This window comes from Orcinus orca, chromosome X, assembly GCF_937001465.1.
Source record: "Orcinus orca chromosome X, mOrcOrc1.1, whole genome shotgun sequence".
NCBI classification, from domain to species: Eukaryota; Metazoa; Chordata; class Mammalia; order Artiodactyla; family Delphinidae; genus Orcinus; species Orcinus orca.
In genome coordinates, this window is record NC_064580.1 from 16,815,749 (window position 1) to 16,833,768 (window position 18,020).

Here is an 18,020-nt window from a genome sequence, read left to right on the forward strand (position 1 = left end):
GATGATTTTTTTTTTTGCATCACTCCTTCAGTGTTATCAATTCTCATTCTTTGTGGTTGTACAAATCTACTCATATTTAGTAGTTTCGCTCTAAAACTCAGGGAATGGACAAAGCAGCTTTTTAGAAACACATAAAACACCTTCAGGGGCCATGAAGGGACCATCCCCCCGACCCCCCAATCCCCAAACTATCTTGCAATACAGTATGCTCCCCTTATTTTCTGCTAAGGATGAGAAAACAGTTACATTAGTCTAAAGCTGAACTCTTCATTGGCTACAAAGATGCAGCGGACAAGCAAACACCAGTTTCCTCGGGTCGGAAAAAGCAATTCCATGAATGCAAGAGAGATCCAATGGCTACGCTTCAACAAGCGCCTCCCCCCTTTCTCTTGGACCTGAGGAAGGGGTTACAAGAGAGCAAGGCAAATGAGATCATGTGAGTACACCTTCAACAACAGCACACGTGGATAGCCTAGTGCAGGAAATAATACAACTCCCCCCCACCTTTGTTTTCATTTGCATTTTACTTTTATTTATTTTTGCTTTAATAATGCATATTCCGTTCACTCAAAAGGTGCAAAGGACAGGAGGCAGGGGTTTAACTTGGCTGATGAAAAATCAAGCGGGGGTGACATTTCTAGTTCATGAACAACCTAAAACTAGGGGAACTTAAAAGTCACAGCTGGTACCAAAGAGCACGCCCAACTTCACAGCTGTCCCCTCTTAGGACCTTTGGTTAGGCGAGAGAAGCTTTGAAGACAGTGGCCTCTAGTAGACTTTGATAAGTGACTAAAAAAAATAAATGCGTGTGTGTGTTTTTTAGATCATGGTAGCTGCATCACAAAAGCTCCAATCAAGAGGGTGGTAAAAAGAAGGCACAGATCATTGCAAATACCAGATTTTCTCTTTCTCTTTTTGTAAATATACCATCATATATAAGCTAAAATTTATCTTAGGGTGGTGGGGTTTGCTGGCAGGAGGAGGGACAGGTTGGACCTAAAATTGCATATGTAATAGACTCCTTGAGGGGGACACAGAGCGAGGCAGCTTTCCGCCTAAAGCAAAAGAATGGGATGCTCGCTCTGGACTATGTGTAATACAAACACTGGGGGAATCTGTGGCAAAACACGATTAAAAAAATCATAAAATTATAAAGCTTGTAAACGAAGACTCTAAAATTACATTTTATTAATGGAAAATATCATCAAAATAGTACCACTATGGACTAAACTGCCTGAGTTTTCGTTTCACGTGAGATCTCATAGTAAAAAAGCCTTTAGCACAATTTTCTCTGTTTAAGTCACAACCAGTGCCAGACCCAGGACTATACCATGGGGAAGAGTCTCCTCTTGGATGGAATTTGTGTTGTGCTATCAAGACTTTTGTGCTAATCTTTCAAACAGGGACATGTTGAGGCAATTTTTCATCTTTTGGCACAAGGTTATTTTGGCTGGGGCGGAAAATTTGAGTCTTGGACTTGGGATGAATAATGCGACATTTCATTTATCAAGTATTCATTTTGATTGAAGAGCTTTCTTTATGTCATTAACTTCCATCTATAAAGGAAAAACAAGAGCCGAACAAAATCACAATGAATTGGCTGGTTGGATAAAAGCTGAAAGATAAGCAACCTGGTTGATTGAGAGCAAATAGTCAACCTGACAATTTGAAAGGGGAAATGGGTGAAATGACATCTGAATGAAGAGTTGATCATGATGCCAGAAATTGACATAAACCTAAAGAACAGGCACACCAACTCGAAGTGCTAGGAAAGGGGGGATGTTTGAATTCCCAGGCTACCAGTATCCAAAATTTGTCAAAAGCAATGATACAACAGTAATTTCAGTTCCTTGGCCAGAGGGTGGAGCAGCGTGTCCTGACACACTGACCACTTGGCAGGTCTGGAAGGCAGCTGTGGTTGGGCCCAAGGGGGTGTCTATCAGCACCCGCAAAGTGATGACAAGCAGCTACCTATCCTTTAAGCACCACGGATCCCAGTCACCACCAAGGGCACCAACTGCATGAGAGCTGAAAGCCTACCATTCCCAACTCCTATACACTCTCTACCCTTTGGTAAAGGCTGAGTTAGATCAGAGGGAGGCTAGAGAGGGGGTGACACAGCTCTGATGCCCTGCAGGACTGACACGGCTGTCAGGGAGAAGTAAAGAGATAAGGAGCAAGTGCCAAGTGTGGCCGGCTGTGGTCCTGGGGGTCCCAATAGCGGCATGACAGAAGCGCCAATGGGGTCTCCCTGGCGCCATATGCCCTCCGGCAGTTACGACAATGAGGCCTCTGAAAACTGAGGGGAACTTTTCACAGAGAAGATGTTTCAGATAAATTCCAAATGAGAAACCCAACTTGGGGCACGTTTGCTAATGCCTCCCTTCCCCAAGACTTCCTGGATCCCAGGAGAGGATGTGAAGGGGGGCTATATAGTTCTAAGAAAATTCTCACAGGAAGCGCATCGAAATTGGTAGAGAAGTAACTATCATTTCTTTTCTTTTTTTTTTTTTAACATCTTTATTGGAGTATAATTGCTTTACAATGGTGTGTTAGTTTCTGCTTTAAAACAAAGTGAGTCAGCTATACATATACATATAGCCCCATATCTCCTCCCTCAATTATTTTCAAAATAAAGCCCGGACTCTGCTCCCACCCCCAAATGAGCCTCTCACGGGGCAACAGGACCCCAAGGGACCCACCTGCAACCGAAGCCGGATTTTCTTCTCTTCATCCAACTCTGACAGTAACTGCTTAATCTCTCGTCTGGAAAGCAAATGACAAAGTTAAACAAAAGCCCAGACTTCCCCGACAAGAGATATGAAGTCTCTTATCATTACAAAATCCATCTGATCCTTTTACAAAGAAAGTGTGGACAGAACATTACATTATATCTTCTTTGCATGGCTATTGCTTAAAGCCTGTTGCAGATGGAAAGGCCTTTATTTCTGGGCTCCCCAAATATGTAGCCATCAAATAGTAGGTCTGAAATGACCTTTGAAATCCCTTAGTGCAAGTTTCTCCTAAAAGAAGATGGGGAAACTGAGGCCCAGAGAGGTGGCCTGACTTGCCCAATGACGACACTCCAGGTATCCAGGCTCATATTCGGTCATCTTCCCTCTAACTAGTCCTTTATTATAGAATCACTGGTCTTTACATGGACTTACATAATAATATTCATTGCAGACATTTTTCCCACTCCATATATATTTCTTTTATTTTCACAGAGTTTTACATTACTGAAAGGTTACTGGTACGTTTTCAGAGATTCTCACAAAATCGTGCAAATAGTAACACCCGAAAACTTGGAGGTAAAAGAACTGAACTAACGATATGGTAATCATGTCATAGAGAAAGTAGACACGAGTTAGAACACACAGCCCAGTGCCCTTCCCAACAGTAAACAGTGAAGTAGAACAAAATTAATCATCTTGCAAACTCAGGCTCTACACTTAGGACACTGCAACCATCCTAACTCTGGTCAGAGAGCTGTACTCCATTTTAGGGTATCAGACACTCCATTTTACGCACACGTTTTTATAAACTGGACCGGAAAATCAAAACACAAACACCGCAGAACCAGCACAAGAAACAAGGTAGATGTTATGTAGCATTTGCTCACTTCAGATGAGCACCACGATGGTCCCTGCACTTGGGTCAGTGTCCCAGCACTGCTGTCAACACGTTGGGTTCTCTGACATTAACCACCTGTGCTGTGTTCCTGCATTTATTCAAGCACACGCTATGCTCCAGCAGTCCAGGTTGGGGAGTTAGTTGGGGAGGGAGGTGCGAAGAAAGTCGCTAAGTCTTGAACTAGTAAAAAAGGGTACGTCTACGAGGAGGGAGGAAGATGGGGGAGTTGATGGAGAAGAGCCAGGACAGAAGCAGGGAGGTGAGAACTGCACGTTTGGGGATGACGGGAATCAGCACAGACTTGAGCCAAAGGCTGAAAGGAAAGTGACGTCAAGAGCTAAGGTGGGAGACTGGGGGGGACTCAGTGCTCCTGGGCGTGAGGGCCAAGCTGAGGAAGGCTGTGAAGGGCAGGCCTTGGAGAGGGGCCACTGTGATGTCTGATTCAAGAAGATGTTGGCTGGGGAAGGACAAGTGCAGCCATCCATGCCCGGGTTCACAGTGGAGAGAGGAACAAAGGGGTGGAGTGGCCCCAAGGCACTGGCGATTCTGCACTCCAGACTCAGGCACAGGCCATTTCAGAAAAGTTCTGGGCACTTCTCAGAGCGAGGGCCCCAAGGGACGAAGCCCTGGATCCAGGAGTGTCTGACCCGTCTTGTTCAGAAGGCTGAGAACCAGTGCTCTGGGATGTACTGGTGCTGTCGGGTCACTGTCCAGGCAGGGGACACCTGTCGCCTGGACACGGATGGGGCCTTTGGGTATGCAAAGCTATACTGTGCCGGGTCAGATACGAGTTGGGGACTTGGAAGAGTTAGGGGCAGCCTGGCTGGCCCCTCAAGACCCGCTCTAGTCCCATCCTGTGGTTCTGCATATTTATCTGATGAGCCCCTTCCAGGCAGGGGGTGAGTCCAAGAGGCCCCCAATTCATATGACACCTCCAGCCTGAGTGGAACAGAAGCGAATAGAGCCATAGTACTCAAAGTGAGTTCCATGGAAGCCTTGTCCTAGAATGTTCTAGGGAAAAAATGGACTCCGTGATTAAGTACGTTTGGGAAACACTGCATACGTTATCCTCCATCTTCCCATGCACAGTGAAGGCTCTGAGCAGTCCTTCGGAGAAGAAAGTAACTTTGTTTAACCCAATTATTCCCCAAAGTACACAAAACACTTCAGGGCCCTCCAGCTGCAGGCATCCTCCCGAAGGTGTGACTGCGGGTCTGTGGCCCCATTGCCCGCCACTGCCCCGGGCTCCTCCCGATCCGGGCGGCCAGGCACCAGGAGTGCACTGACCTGCCGGGCCGCTCCATGCGCCTGTGAACCTGCCCGTGCTGTGCCCTCTGCTGGGGTGCTCTGCTCTTGGCAATGCTAGGTCGGCTTTCGAAATCCTACTCAGGAAACACCTCGAGATGCCTCCCCCGTTCCCTCCAGAAAGAGCCAACGGATCCCTAAACTCTCTGCGCCTCCGTTTATTCAGATAAGCGCCTCCTGACTTCTAATCCTTTTACCATTATTTTTTAACTGCACACAGCATCCTGGGTGATATGCGTGGGATATTTATTTTGGCTTGCAGGTCCCTCTCCCCATCTAAGCGCCCCTTGAGGATCAGAGATGCGGAGTGCGTGTGTGCAGGCACGCACAGAGGCCGCTCGAGTCTCCTGGTAAGAACATCTTGATGAGTGTCAAGCCTCAGGTTTAAAGAGTCCCTGCATCTTTTGCATACATTGTACCCCTAAATGCAAGCCAATTCCTTCATGGGGCAGCTAACTGAAGGAATTGCCATTTTTCTGGTGCTAGAAGAAAAGCTGGCTGTTGGGATTATTAAGAAGTGGTGTATGCACCACTTCCGTGGTGTCTTCTGGGGATTTGAAGATCTTTCTTTTTCGCAGCCTGCTGAGCACGTCCCTTGTAGCTGACTCCTCCCCCTATGCCCCGGCGCCAGCCCGTGTGCAGCTGGCCCAGTTTACACGTGGAGCTGAGCTCAGTGAAGCTCCTCGGGTTCACACCCCCACTCCCAGCCCTGCTGCCACCATCCCCAGGGAGGCGGCCCACCCTCAGGGACAGGCTGGGCCCCAAGGTGGCAGAACCAGGCCCTGAGCCGGTGGAAAGCAACCCCCGGAGGCAGTTACAGAAGGGGCCGCAGACACTCACTTCTGCTGGTCCTTCATGGTCTCGACGATGCCCCTCAGCTCCCGGACCTGTGTCCTCAGCTCCTCCACGGCCGCCTGGCTGCTGGCTGGAGGCTCCATCTTTGGTTTTCCTTCCGCGCCGAACAGAGACGGGGAGTTGGCTCTGTGTCCAACTGCTCCCAGAGAGGACGACAGGGGAGAGGATGCTGCTGAGGACAGAGGCGCCGGCCCGCCACTGCCCGCAGCCATGGTCCCCGGCTTGGGCGGCAGCGAGGCTTTGTTGTCGGACACCTGTGATGAGTGAGGACAGAGAGGATTCAGGCTAGGGATTCGTGTGCTGCACCTCCCCGTCCTGTTTACTAAAACCCGCTATCTACATCCCCGTCCCCGCAGCCCTCCGTATACTCCACTCACTCGCTCATTCCTTCATCCACAAGCCCCCAGGGCCTACTTGGTGCAGGCATCCCCTTATGAACTTTAAATTTGACCACCTTTCTGAACAGGTAGTTCCTGACTGGTTTAATGTACACATCCAGAGGCCCATGTACCCGCTAGGCTCTGCAAACCCTGAAGTGAGCAAAACATTTTCTTGGCCCTCAAGGAGCTTAGAACCCAGTGAGGTGCAGACAGACAGACCAACCAACACACTGTAGATGAGGGGGGAGCGTGCACGCAGGGTGGGAGGCACACAGCGCCGCAGAAGTATATACAGAATATATATACAGAATATACACAAGGGACCAAGCATCCCAGAGGGAGGGCATCAGGCAGGAGCCCACAGCCTCATCCTGGAGGAGGAGGTCAGAGAAGAGTAAGTGGGGGGCGGGGGGGTGGGGGAAGTTCTAGAGGAGGGAGCGTGCTAGCAGAGGCCTGGAGACCCGAGAGTGAACTGCATTCACGGGAAGCCAGAATGTCAGGGGGGCAAGAGAGAGGTAGGGCGCACACAGGGGGCTTGCGGAAAGGGTTAAAAAGATCGCCTGCTGAGCTCAAGATCACTGTGGCTGCAGAAGGGCTGAAGGTCTGGTGGGTCTGGAGGTCTAGACAATTGCTAGGAGACTCATACGGTGAAAGCTAAAAATGGTGAGGGTTTGACTCAGGCGGCGGCCAAGAGGATAGAGAGAAGACAGCTTTGAGAGATGCGGCAATGGCAGGCTCATCCAACCAAGAGACGCAGTCCCTGCCCTCCCAGAGCAGGCACCCCAAGGCCAGGAGGATGTGGTCCTGGACAGGCCGTAGTGGGTGACGAGGAAGTACGGATCAAGGGCCATGGGTGGGGATGGAGGAAGGAGGTGTTAGGGTTGACCCTTTCATGGGAGGAAGAACAGACTGAAGGCCCAAACAGTGATCTCAGTTTTGGACACACGGAATTTTAGGAGCCTGAGGGATGGCCAAGGGGGAAGGCCAATGGGTAGAGCCGATGACTGAAAAAGTGAGCTGGGCCAGAGAAATCACCAGAGGCAGTGCAAGCCATGGGGGTGGATGACGAAGAATGAGAAGAGGCACAATGACGGACCCTGCGGACGCCCCAAGTTGAAGAGGTGGAGGGAGAGGGGAGAGCCCTTGGGGACTGGGACAAAGTGCTGAGAGGGGATGGAGCCAGACCAGGAGGGGGCCTGGGCCATGGAAGTCTCCTGGAGGAGTTTCCAGAGGATGCTGAGATGAGAATTAGGGGGGAGCCCATTTGGTGGAGCCAAGGGAGACTGAAATCTGATCAAGGCAGGTGAGCGCCTGCATGGGACATGAGGGGCGTGGCCTGCAAGTTTAGAACTCTCTTTCCAAACACTCGGCTGAGGAAAGAAGATGGGAGAAAGGGAGAGGGTGTTCGTGGAGAAGCCTCAGGAGGAGGCAGGATCAAGGAAGGGTTTTGTTTGCTTTCAAAGATGGGGGAGACCCTGAGCTGGGAGGTGTCTTGAGGGTAAGAGCCAAGGCTGAAGACGGAGGAGGCAGGCAGGGGAGGCCTGATGGAGAAGTGCCCTGAGGGGGCCTGGAGGGCACGGGGAACACGACGGTCATGGGTCGGGGGAACAGGGGCACAAAGCAGGCCTAGGGGAGGCGGCAGCTGCAAGGGAAGGTGAGATCACAGGTGGGGTGCGGCGGATGGGGGCAGGTAGTAGACGGGACATTGGGGGGTGAAGCGGGGGAGGGGAGGGAGCTGAGGCTGCCGGCGCCCAGGCCGGGAGCCAAGACGAGGCTGGGTTGGCACAGTGAGGAGGCAGAGTCTGGATTCAGGCTGTGCTACAGGGAGAAACTGGGCAGAGTCAGCCAGAAGCAGATGGGCCATCATTCCCAGCCTTGCTGCTCGCCTTTTCTCTGCCAACTTATCATTGAGGAAAATCACTTTCTGCTGCCAGGGAGAGCGATCCACCATCCTGTGCTTATTGTTAGCAGGAGTCATAGTCAGAGGAGCGAGGGACTGACATTTACGGAGCTCTGGTTATATGCCGGACGCGGGCTGGACAACTGAAATGAGGATTAGTTGGCACACAGCTTGACGGAGCAGGAAACTGAGGCTTAGGGATGTGGCTGAGAAATTCCCCAAGTCTCACAGCTCATAAGCAGCAGAACTGAGATTCAATTCCCTCCCCATCAGCTGGACCCTCAAGCCTGGTACCGTGACCGTGGCTGCCTGAGTCTGAAGATTCGTGCTCTCCTGACCTGATTTCCTTCGCTTCTTTTCTATTCCTGGGTTCATACTTTTCCCCATTTCCCACCTTGCATTATCACGCACCTCCCTCAGCCCACCGATGTCCTCACACTGACTGACTTCCAGGCACTTTTTCAATCAACGCTTCTTTTTGCATTTCCTACGTGACTCGCTCTCCCGTCCCATTTCAGCTAACAAGCACTCGTTATAAGCCCTCACAGAGTATAGGCCACCAAATGCCCTGATCAAATTAGTTCAGGTGGCATTTCTAGAAGCAATAAACAAGACATGACAACTCCAGGCAAGTGAAATAGGCTAATGGGATAGAACAGTGCAACTCAGAAACGTGATGAGCCACTGCCCACCAGTAGATGTCACTATAGAGACACCCTAGGGACGTCGGAGAGGCTGCAACTATAGGCATTCCTATGGTCACCAGAAAAAACGGATCTAAATCCAATTTCTGTAAATGGAAGCCTTTTATAAAGGAAGACTGCTTCAGTTTTGTGAATAATTACAATCGATCTGTTTTATAGGATCATATTTTTGCTGACTATATCAGATTTTTAAGAAAAGCTATACATATAAATTCTTAAATCTATCAGAAGAAAATTCCACATCACCTTTGATTTCTTTGTGTTAATTCGTGCTTCGAGTGCTTTAAAAATGACTTCCATTTTCTGCTTTTAGACAGAAGGCAGCTGCTAATGTTTACAGAAAATAATTCCAATTGATTGGGTTCTCTTAGCATGAGAAAATGGAATTTTAAAATCTTACTTCACAATCATAGGACGAACAGAACTTGTACAGGGTACCCTTCAGAAGCCACATGCAGTTGCTAAACAATGTGTTCTTTGTTCCTCACAAGTCAGTAATAAAAGAGCTATACCATCCCCTGGGCGTGCAATGAAATTAATGTTTTTAAACATTTTAAACATTAAAATGACTATAGATTTATCCTAATAAACGAATCCAAATGAGCTTTTCTTTAAGAAATCCCATTAGTTATTCAAATTCATGAACTGCCAACCATAATTTGTGACACCACCAGTTTTGAACATAAAAGTCACAATCTGTGGGCAGAGGGCACAGCATTTAATATATTTAATGTAGTATTTCTAGACACCTCTAGGTTTTTAAAGTTGTTTTGGTTCTTGTGATGGTGATGGTGATGGTGGTGGTGGTGGTGGTGGTGGTGGTGGTGGTGGTGGTGGTGGTGGTGGTGGTGGTGTGCGAGGGCATTGTGTGTGTGTGTGTGTGTGTGTGTGTGTGTGTGTGTGTGTGTGTGTATGTATGGTTGATGGTATGAAGAGGAGATCAAACCACAAGAGAAAACATGGGTTTCTGCCCAGTTTTGGAGACTGTCACATTCCTTAGGGATTTTGATTACCAAAGTCACTGTCACCAAAGAATGACAAAAACTTGTGTTGCCTGTTGCAACGGACTGAATGTTTGTGTCCTTCCAAAATTCATATGAAAATCCTAACCCCCGCTGTGACGGTATTGGGAGATAGAACCTTTGGAAGGTGATTAGGTCATGAGGGTGGAGCTCTCATGAACGGGGTTAGTGCCCTTCTAAAAGGGACCCCAGAGAGCTCTCTCACTCTATTTCCTCCATGTGAGGACACAATGAGAAGTTGGCAGTCTACAACCCTGAAGAGATCCCTCATCAGAACCTGACCATGCTGGCACCCTGGTCTTGGGCGTCCAGCCACCAGAAATGTGAGAAATAAATTTCTATTGTTTATAAGTCACCCAATCTATGGCACTTTGTTTTAGCAGCCCCACATGACTAAGACATCTGTTTATCCTTGTTTGGTTTATAACTCATCATCAGAGCATACACGTAAAGGCAGGGATCCCGTGCTGTCAGGACACCCTCGCCACGGCTGGCCACTCACTTGGGATATGGTAACAGTCTTTGAAGTTTTCTTTGATGCGTCCACTCCTCTGTGTGCAAGCGAAACGTGTTCTTCTTTATCTTCTTCAGGACTTGGGGAGTCAAAGATATCAGGGCTTGAAAGGGAAGACTGGATAAAGCCAAAAGAAAATGCTCTTGTCAGAATTACACCTTAGCTGACATAGCTTTTGTTAACATAATGCAGTGTGCCTTTCAAAGCACTGACACTTCTATTTTGTTTGTCTCCTCATTATAACCACGGGGCAGAAAGTGTGCTATTATCTGTGTGCTAGAGAGAGTGGCAGAACTGAGACTAAGATTTCCTAGACCAGGGATCTTTCTTTCTATGGGATCTTTCCACTGATGCCCGTTGGTCATTTCATCCATGTGAGCATCTGTCATCCATCTTTTCCTGCTCAGAGCCTCTCTCTTTTTTTGTAAACATTTGCTGCCGTGTGCCAAGCACTCAGCTTGGTACTGAACTTAACAGTGACATGCCAGACATGGTCCCTGCTCTCACAGGGTTGACAGTCCAGTGGGGAAGGACACACAGGTGGAGAGGAAGCTGCCTCTAACCTGCCTCTCCTCCATTCCCTCCGGATCCTTTTCCAGAACCACCAGGTCTATTGCATAGTGAAGTGTCTAAAAGGACTTGTCTGAGAGGAAACCATTTCCGGGGGCAAAGGATCACTACCCCTGCGGATCAGTGACCAGCGTTTCTGCAGCCCCAGAGAACAGCCCTGCCTGCCAGCACAGCAAGCTCACGTCTAATTTGGTGCCTGCGGCTAAAACGCTGCCCTCATTGCTGTGGACAATCATTATCCATTTTGGATTCCATCTTTGCTAAGGTGTACTTACAGAATGGCAGCATCTCTTGGTAAAAGATGGGGATAACACTCCTACTCTTTCTGCCTCGCTGTGAAGATCAAAAGCTGGATGAATGTAAACCAATTCACTGGAATCACTTGGTCAAAAATGATTACTGTACTAGAATTTCCCTATTTTAGGACAAAGCAGAGGAAAATAAGAGTTCCTGTGGCAAGGAATCTTTTTAAACGAAGAATCTTCCAGAGATATCTTTAGGTGAGTTCATATTCAGCCTTACCTCTATGCCTTCTATCCCTGTGGTGGGAAAATAATCATATTTAGAGTCACTGCTTGGCACCATTATAGAAAAAAATCCCAGTTACAAATACTGTTTGTTTCCTTCTGTTTACTTACTAAGCAATACATGTAGGGAATTTTAAAGCAATGTTTTAAAATGAAAAGGTCTTGTTTGTTAATCTTCATTTAATCTGAAAATCCAATTACCTAGAATAACACCCGCCTCCAACCAAGCTTTCTTTTAATCTAAGCTTAATTACCTTACAATGCCTGTATCCTTTCATTTTGAGATTTTATTCCAAAGGCAGTTTCCTCCTACATAACCTATGATTCATGAGCTGCCAATCAAAGCTTGCTCTTTGAATTTGATAAACACAAACAGCTCAAACTAGGTTGAGAGGCCCCAGGATGGGGAGTCATGACTAATGTATTTCCTCGATCATTCCCTCCAATGGCCTTTTAGGAATATGTCCACATCCACCGATCCCATTTTGCTATGAAAAACCTACAGGTGCTAACAGGAAGAAGAGTAAACATGAATTCAATGTACATATCCATATAGGGATGGATAGGAATGAAGGGAAGCGAGTACAGTAATTATACTTCTTTAAAGCACAAATGTATCCTGCTGTTTTAAGTCCACGAGTAAAATTGTTCCATATCAAATGTCAAACTTTGAGCCACCATTGCCATAAGCTTCCTGTGGTCAAGAACCATGTACCTCTTATTCCCAGTTGCAGCCTTGGTACCTGGCACAGAGCTTAGCCTATAGGAGATGCCCATCAGTATTTGTTGAATGAGTGAATGAATCAATGTGTAATCTAAAAGTGCAGAGAAGATGAGATGCCTTTACCAGGTCTCCCCCAAATATATACAAACTCTCAGACATGGGATGTAGGGACCAAGGGTGGGATGGGGGGTGGTAATTCAAATTTCTCTGTATTTAATTCTGATGCCTCAAGGCCCTCTAGATCTTGAAAAGTTAGGAAGGATTTGGAGGGGAAACAAAAATGATGAAGGATTTATAGAGAAGATATGGGAGGTAGGATTAAAAATTTAAATACAGAGATACTAAGAAGCAGTTAAATAGGCTGTGTGTTTATGAGGGTGGGGAGAGGTGAGAGGGAAAGGGGAAAGAAGGTGGTATTGACACAGTACTCTGTATAAGAGTGAAAAAGGAAGCCACTGTTTCAAGTCTTTCTCCCCCAAAGATGGTAATACACAGATATGTTCCTACAAAGAGGAAAAATAGGATGACTCAAACCACACTTCCAGACCCAGTGGATATGAGAGAAGACGTTCAAAGGAAGTGGCATTCTTTTTCTTCTAAATGATGATCCCTTAGGTAGAGTTAGTAAAAAGTGTCCTGGGAAACCTGAAAAAGGTTAATTCCCTGGCATCTGGGTGAAGGTCCAAAGGCCTTAGTCCTGCATTCCCAGCAAGGACAAGGCAATCTGATATATAGAGATAAATAGATAGACAGACAGAGATATACACACACACATACACTGCTTGCAGAAGCACCAAGATTTTTCTACAGTGACATTCACTTCAGTGTTTATGATGAATGGAAACAACATAGATGTCCAGTGACGGCGCACTGGCTAGATAAACGCTCATATATTCCCAGGCTAGAACTCCAGGCAGCCATTCACTGTGACGTGACGGAAGGATGTGTAATGACAGGGGAAAGGTGTACAGTGTAAGGGGGAAATGCAACTTCTAAAGCCACGTGTTCTGTGTGATCCCATTTTTGAAGAAATAAAAGATATACAGCAAGAGGTTAACAGTTCTTAGCTTGGGGGAGCAGGATTACTTACTTCTATTACTTGCTTTTTTATGCATTTCTTGCTTCAAATGTGGTACAATAAATGTGTTACAGGTTTTCTAATAAGAAACAAAGTTGTTCAAAATGACCCAAACAAAAACTTCCATGGGTTATCCGGAGCGTTCTGACTGTTGTCTCCTGCACGACCAGGTGCCTCGTATGTTTAAAACCCATCTCCTAAAGGTCTGTGCGGGGTTCCGTGGAGGAATGCCAAGGACGGGGCTTTGGGAGAAGAAGCCTGGGCCACTGCCAAGTGCTGTAGAGCGGCAGATCCCTTTCTTTTGCTTTTTTTTTTTTTTTTTTTAAGTAAAGTTCTCTTTTGTTCACAGACCAAACCAGCCTTGCTCTCCTTTCCCACCAGAAAACATGCCATTTTGTTCTTACCAATTTCATTTTGGGTTCAAACAAGAATCCGTCTGGAAGGAGAGAGAAGGAAAGTGGGACTAGGGGTTCCCCACCTCGCTGGCAGATACACAGAGAACAAAAAGAAAGAATCACTGCTTGATTCCAGAAGACTCTCAAATCACTTCTGGTCAGCAGCGGATCTCATGACCGCCCTCTCCCAGCGTGTCCTCGAATCAGCTGCTTGCAGAACAGTTCGTAGCTAGAGTCCCTGATCTTTCCTGCCTTCCAGCTGTCGGCAAGCGAGGAGGCACTTACGGACGTCAGGGACTGGGACGGAGGCCTCCTCCCCGTGGCTTTCGGTCTGCTTGTGGTTGGGTGACTGAGTTTCTCAGTAGATGACACCACGGAATCAAACCCTTCTAGGTCTAAAACAAAAGTAAAACAGATTTTTAAAAGAGCATCAACAGGAGTAAGGGAAGGTTCTTATGCCATAAGCACCCCTTTTCCTTAATAATCATCCTTTAGGTCGGGATTACGCTTCATCATTTATGAAGGCTGTTTACATCCTTTGGTTATCCCATCAACGTGATTCAAACTGAATGAAAGAAATCACCTCCTCCTCGGTCTAACAAGCTATTATGGAGGAAAGAGAAACGTGATTCTTCTTTCCTCCTTCAACAGCTATATTCATAAATCTTTAAAAGCTACAGAAAGATGAGTAAAGGAGGAATCCTCTTTCTTCCACAAATCCAAGTCCATTTTGGCAGATAAAACATTCTTGCAGTCACAATACTATAAGCAGTTATCTCAAGGTACAATATCCTTGCGCAAGTGAATGCTGGTCGTTGATTCCAGAAGACAAGAGAGGGCAGCCTCCTTCTCTGGCTGTACCGCAATACTCTGACCATCACCCTACCATTAGATTCTTAACCCCCTGGAGATGGAGAGCAAGCTTCTGTTTCTCCACATGACTCACAGAGCCCCGGACCATTCTGTTTCCAGAAGCATTGCTCAATGGAGACAATATCTTCTTCAGTCATCAGTCTGCTCACTCACTCACTCACTCCATTATGACTGAGCAACTACTCTGTGCCACACACAGAGCTAGATACTAAGGCTACCCCAGTGAGCATGGCAGAAACGGGCCTGTCCTCAGAGAGCTCCCACCTCTGTGACTGACAGATGAACGGAGCATCTTTCAGCCAGATCATCACTGCACCTGGCATGTGTCCAGGAGGAAGGCCTTTGTCTTCACTTCGCCACCTCCTTCAACAAACGATCAGGCCAAGGGAGTCACCTGGTCCTACAGAGTCCTGGGGATTTACAAACCAAGTGTAGATCTGTGTATCATGCACAGAGGGATGGCTGGCAGATAGGCGCAGACCCTGAGACTCATTACTGCTGGTGAATGGGGACACGCCATCTCTTCCTGACAGGGAGACTGCTTCATTCGCCATGCCAGGCGCTGCCTTCCCAAACCATTCCCATTCTCCCTCCTAACAGAGCCCCGGTTTTCTTTCAGGACAATGTGCCCAGCAGAGGCACGTCTGGTCTAAGCCAATGATGGCAATCCTGTTCCTCTTTGCCTGTGACTGGTTTAGAGGTAGCCATGTAGCCCAATTTGGATCACTGAGAAATAAAAGGAAGTCTACTGAGAGCCACTGGGAAAGAGATTTCCTCTCTGTCTAGAGAGAGGCAAGTGAGGCGAAGGTCATTTGCGTTGCTGCTTCCTCTTCCCTCCTGCTTGGGAAGCTGTTGTGTAAGAATAGGATGCCTGGAGCTGTGGATAGGTTTAGTGTCCTTATAAGAGGAGAAAGAGACTAGTGCCCCCTCACCTCCTCCACCATTGAGGACACAGTAAGAAGACAGTGCCTGTGAACCCGGAAGAGGGCCCTCAACAGACACAGCATCTGCTGGTGCCTTGAACTTGGCCTTCACAGCCTCCAGGACTGTAGGAAATACATGTCTGCTGTTTGAGTTCTCTTATGACAGAACTGGCAGACTAAGACAGGCATGAATTCTGAGCTAGGTTGTCTGGGTTCAACTCCCAGCTCCACCACTAGCCGCCCCCTGTGTATCTGGCCTGTTTCTAGTCTCTTCCTGTTACTTCTTGCGGCAGTAGTTTTCAGCCTTTTTCCTGCCATTGTGCGAATGCCTAACACATGAGATGGATGCTCTTGGAGATCTTGAGGACAGCCGAGCAAAACAAATGGAAAGAGTTGGGTGACTGACCGCTCCAATGAGCCACTCACCCACCCTGAATGACCAAGTGTCCAGGCTTCTCACCGTGTGAAATGAATAGCCCCCTGTTATTTCAGCTAATTTTAGTCAGATATTCTTTATTTGCAACTGAAAACATCTTAAACTGCCATAATTGCAAACATGCTGGCTCAGGACAGAAAAGATAAAAATGATGTGTGTTTTTCTTCCCTCCTTATTTTGGGGAGAGCTCTTTTGTTGAGGGTTATCATAGACGGTCTGGCCGTGTGACAGCTTTATTCAATTAATGAACACTCAGGTGTTGTCTGCAAACTACTTCCTTTAGTGGAAATATGCAAAACCAAGCACAAGTCACTGGTCAGGACAAACCATTACATTACACCTGGGATTATATTACATGACTTTATTTCCGCACCTGGTGAATGAATAATTACTCAACATGAACTCATTTTATCAGGGCAAAGCAACTGTAACCAAAGGTTAACTCTGAAGAGACAGCACAAGAAAAGTATCAGTGGTGCTCTGAGGCCAAGGAGCCAGTCAGCACCCAACGCCAGAGCGAGGCTCCTGAAAAGGGCCCCGTCTGGCCAGCCAGTTCAGAGAGGCTCGGGCAGGCCTCTCTAGAGCCCGTTCACTGGCCTGACCCTCTCAGGAGCCTTCCCTTTAAGAGAATCTTATTTTCCTAAAAGATTCCCCTTGAGACCCCACCCCAGGACTCACCTCTACCAATTCCAGTTGTTTGAAATTGAAATTACCAATTACACACTTGGATTGATGCCAAAAGCCATTATCTGACATTAATGTCCCCCCAATTAATTTTTTTAAATCGACTTTTCTCTGATTACAAAAGTAATACGTGCACAATGCATACTTTTTAAAAGCCATAAAATGGTAACAACAAAACAAAGTCAACTGTAATCTTGCCACCCCGAGCCGAGTACTATTACTATTTTGGTATATTTCCCTTCAGGCTTTTCTCTATAAATAGATAGCCTAGTTCACATGCTGTGTAGTATTTCATTCTGCTTATTTCACTAAACATTATATGCCATGAGGCTACAAATCCTTCATCAATATTTTGATTGTTGTAGAATCTTCTATTGCATTGCAATTCATGATTTAGTGAATCAATCCCCTATCGTTGGGTAAGTGTTTTCAAATCATTCCCCCTCTCTCTGTTGTTCTTTTTTTATTTTAATTAAGGAAAAGTGCTGCACAAATATCCTTGCATGCACTCTGCAGCCGGTGAGTTTAGCGGGTTCCCCAGCGGGGCCCTGGAAGTAGGGAATAAGACCCAGGGCAGGGAGGTCTGCTGGTGGGGAGGTGGGTGTGAGGGGGGTGGAGGACACGAAGCACACGGGGCTGGGGAGGGGGTGTGCCCGTGCTGAGGGCCTTGGCTGGGCGCTGCGACCGACCACCTAGGTCATGGCTCCATCCTGGAAACAGAAGCCAGCTCAGGAGGCAAAACCGGAGCAGGCTGAAGTGATGAAAGAACAATTAAAAGCCTGCTGGCTCCGGTTCTCCACCTTGGCTGCAGAGTGGAGCCATCTGGACAATTAAAAAAAAAAAAGGCTCCTGCCTGGACCCCACCCTGGGACTGACTGGATTAGTCTGGGGCGCCGTCTAGGGCAGGGCAGGCTCTCCGTCTCCCCAGGTTTATTAGTTTGTTAGTAGCAGCCACATGCAGGAGCGCTGCTCCAGAAGAGGCTGGGGGTGGGGAGGGACAAGCCAGGACTTGATCACGCGGAGGAGAGGAGAGGGCGCTGGGGCCGAGGGCCATCGGGTGAGCGGCAGATGTCCCAGGGCCGGCCCGGTGAGGCATCGGCAGCAAGGCTCCTCACAGGGTGGGTCCCCTGCCGACCTGGTGTGTGAGCAACAGAGGCGATCAAGTGGCAACCAAAGGCTTGGGTGACCACTGGTGACGAGTCAGAAACACAGCGGCTGGAGAGAGAAGGAGGCACTCGAGGGGGCCGAGCATGCAGAGCGGGGTGGGGGAGGGGAGCGGCTGGGATGGCCGCAGGCCCCCCTTAAGATGAACTCAGCACATCCCCTGGTGTGCAGCGACAGACAAGGTCACAGCCAGGAGACTTCTGCTGGACTCCATCTGGGCTCCCTCCCCACCCTCCTGGGCCCCCTGAAATAGTGAAGTCCCAGGGGGAGCTGAGGGTTTGACAACGTGTGAGAGAGGGGTCTCTCCTAAATCACACTTTCGAAATGACTCAG

At 47.8% G+C, this 18,020-nt stretch overlaps 1 protein-coding gene across 13 annotated transcripts in view; it reads right to left on the reverse strand.

Annotated features, from left to right (window-relative positions):
• Window positions 1-1,171: 1,171 nt before the first annotated feature.
• The window catches only part of SH3KBP1 (SH3 domain containing kinase binding protein 1), a 343,640-nt gene continuing 326,791 nt past the window's right edge, over window positions 1,172-18,020 (reverse strand). For 10 of the 13 annotated variants that reach the window (XM_004283056.3, XM_049704753.1, XM_033411495.2 and 7 more), the window contains 5 exons: window positions 13,893-14,002; window positions 10,302-10,430; window positions 5,779-6,047; window positions 2,703-2,766; window positions 1,172-1,556 (listed from right to left, as the gene is read on the reverse strand). In XM_004283056.3, the coding sequence (XP_004283104.1) occupies window positions 1,515-1,556; window positions 2,703-2,766; window positions 5,779-6,047; window positions 10,302-10,430; window positions 13,893-14,002 (614 nt within the window). In that variant the 3' untranslated portion in view covers window positions 1,172-1,514. The remainder of the gene's footprint in view (window positions 1,557-2,702; window positions 2,767-5,778; window positions 6,048-10,301; window positions 10,431-13,892; window positions 14,003-18,020) is intronic. The other 3 variants (XM_049704754.1, XM_049704752.1, XM_049704751.1) reach the window with 1 other exon arrangement.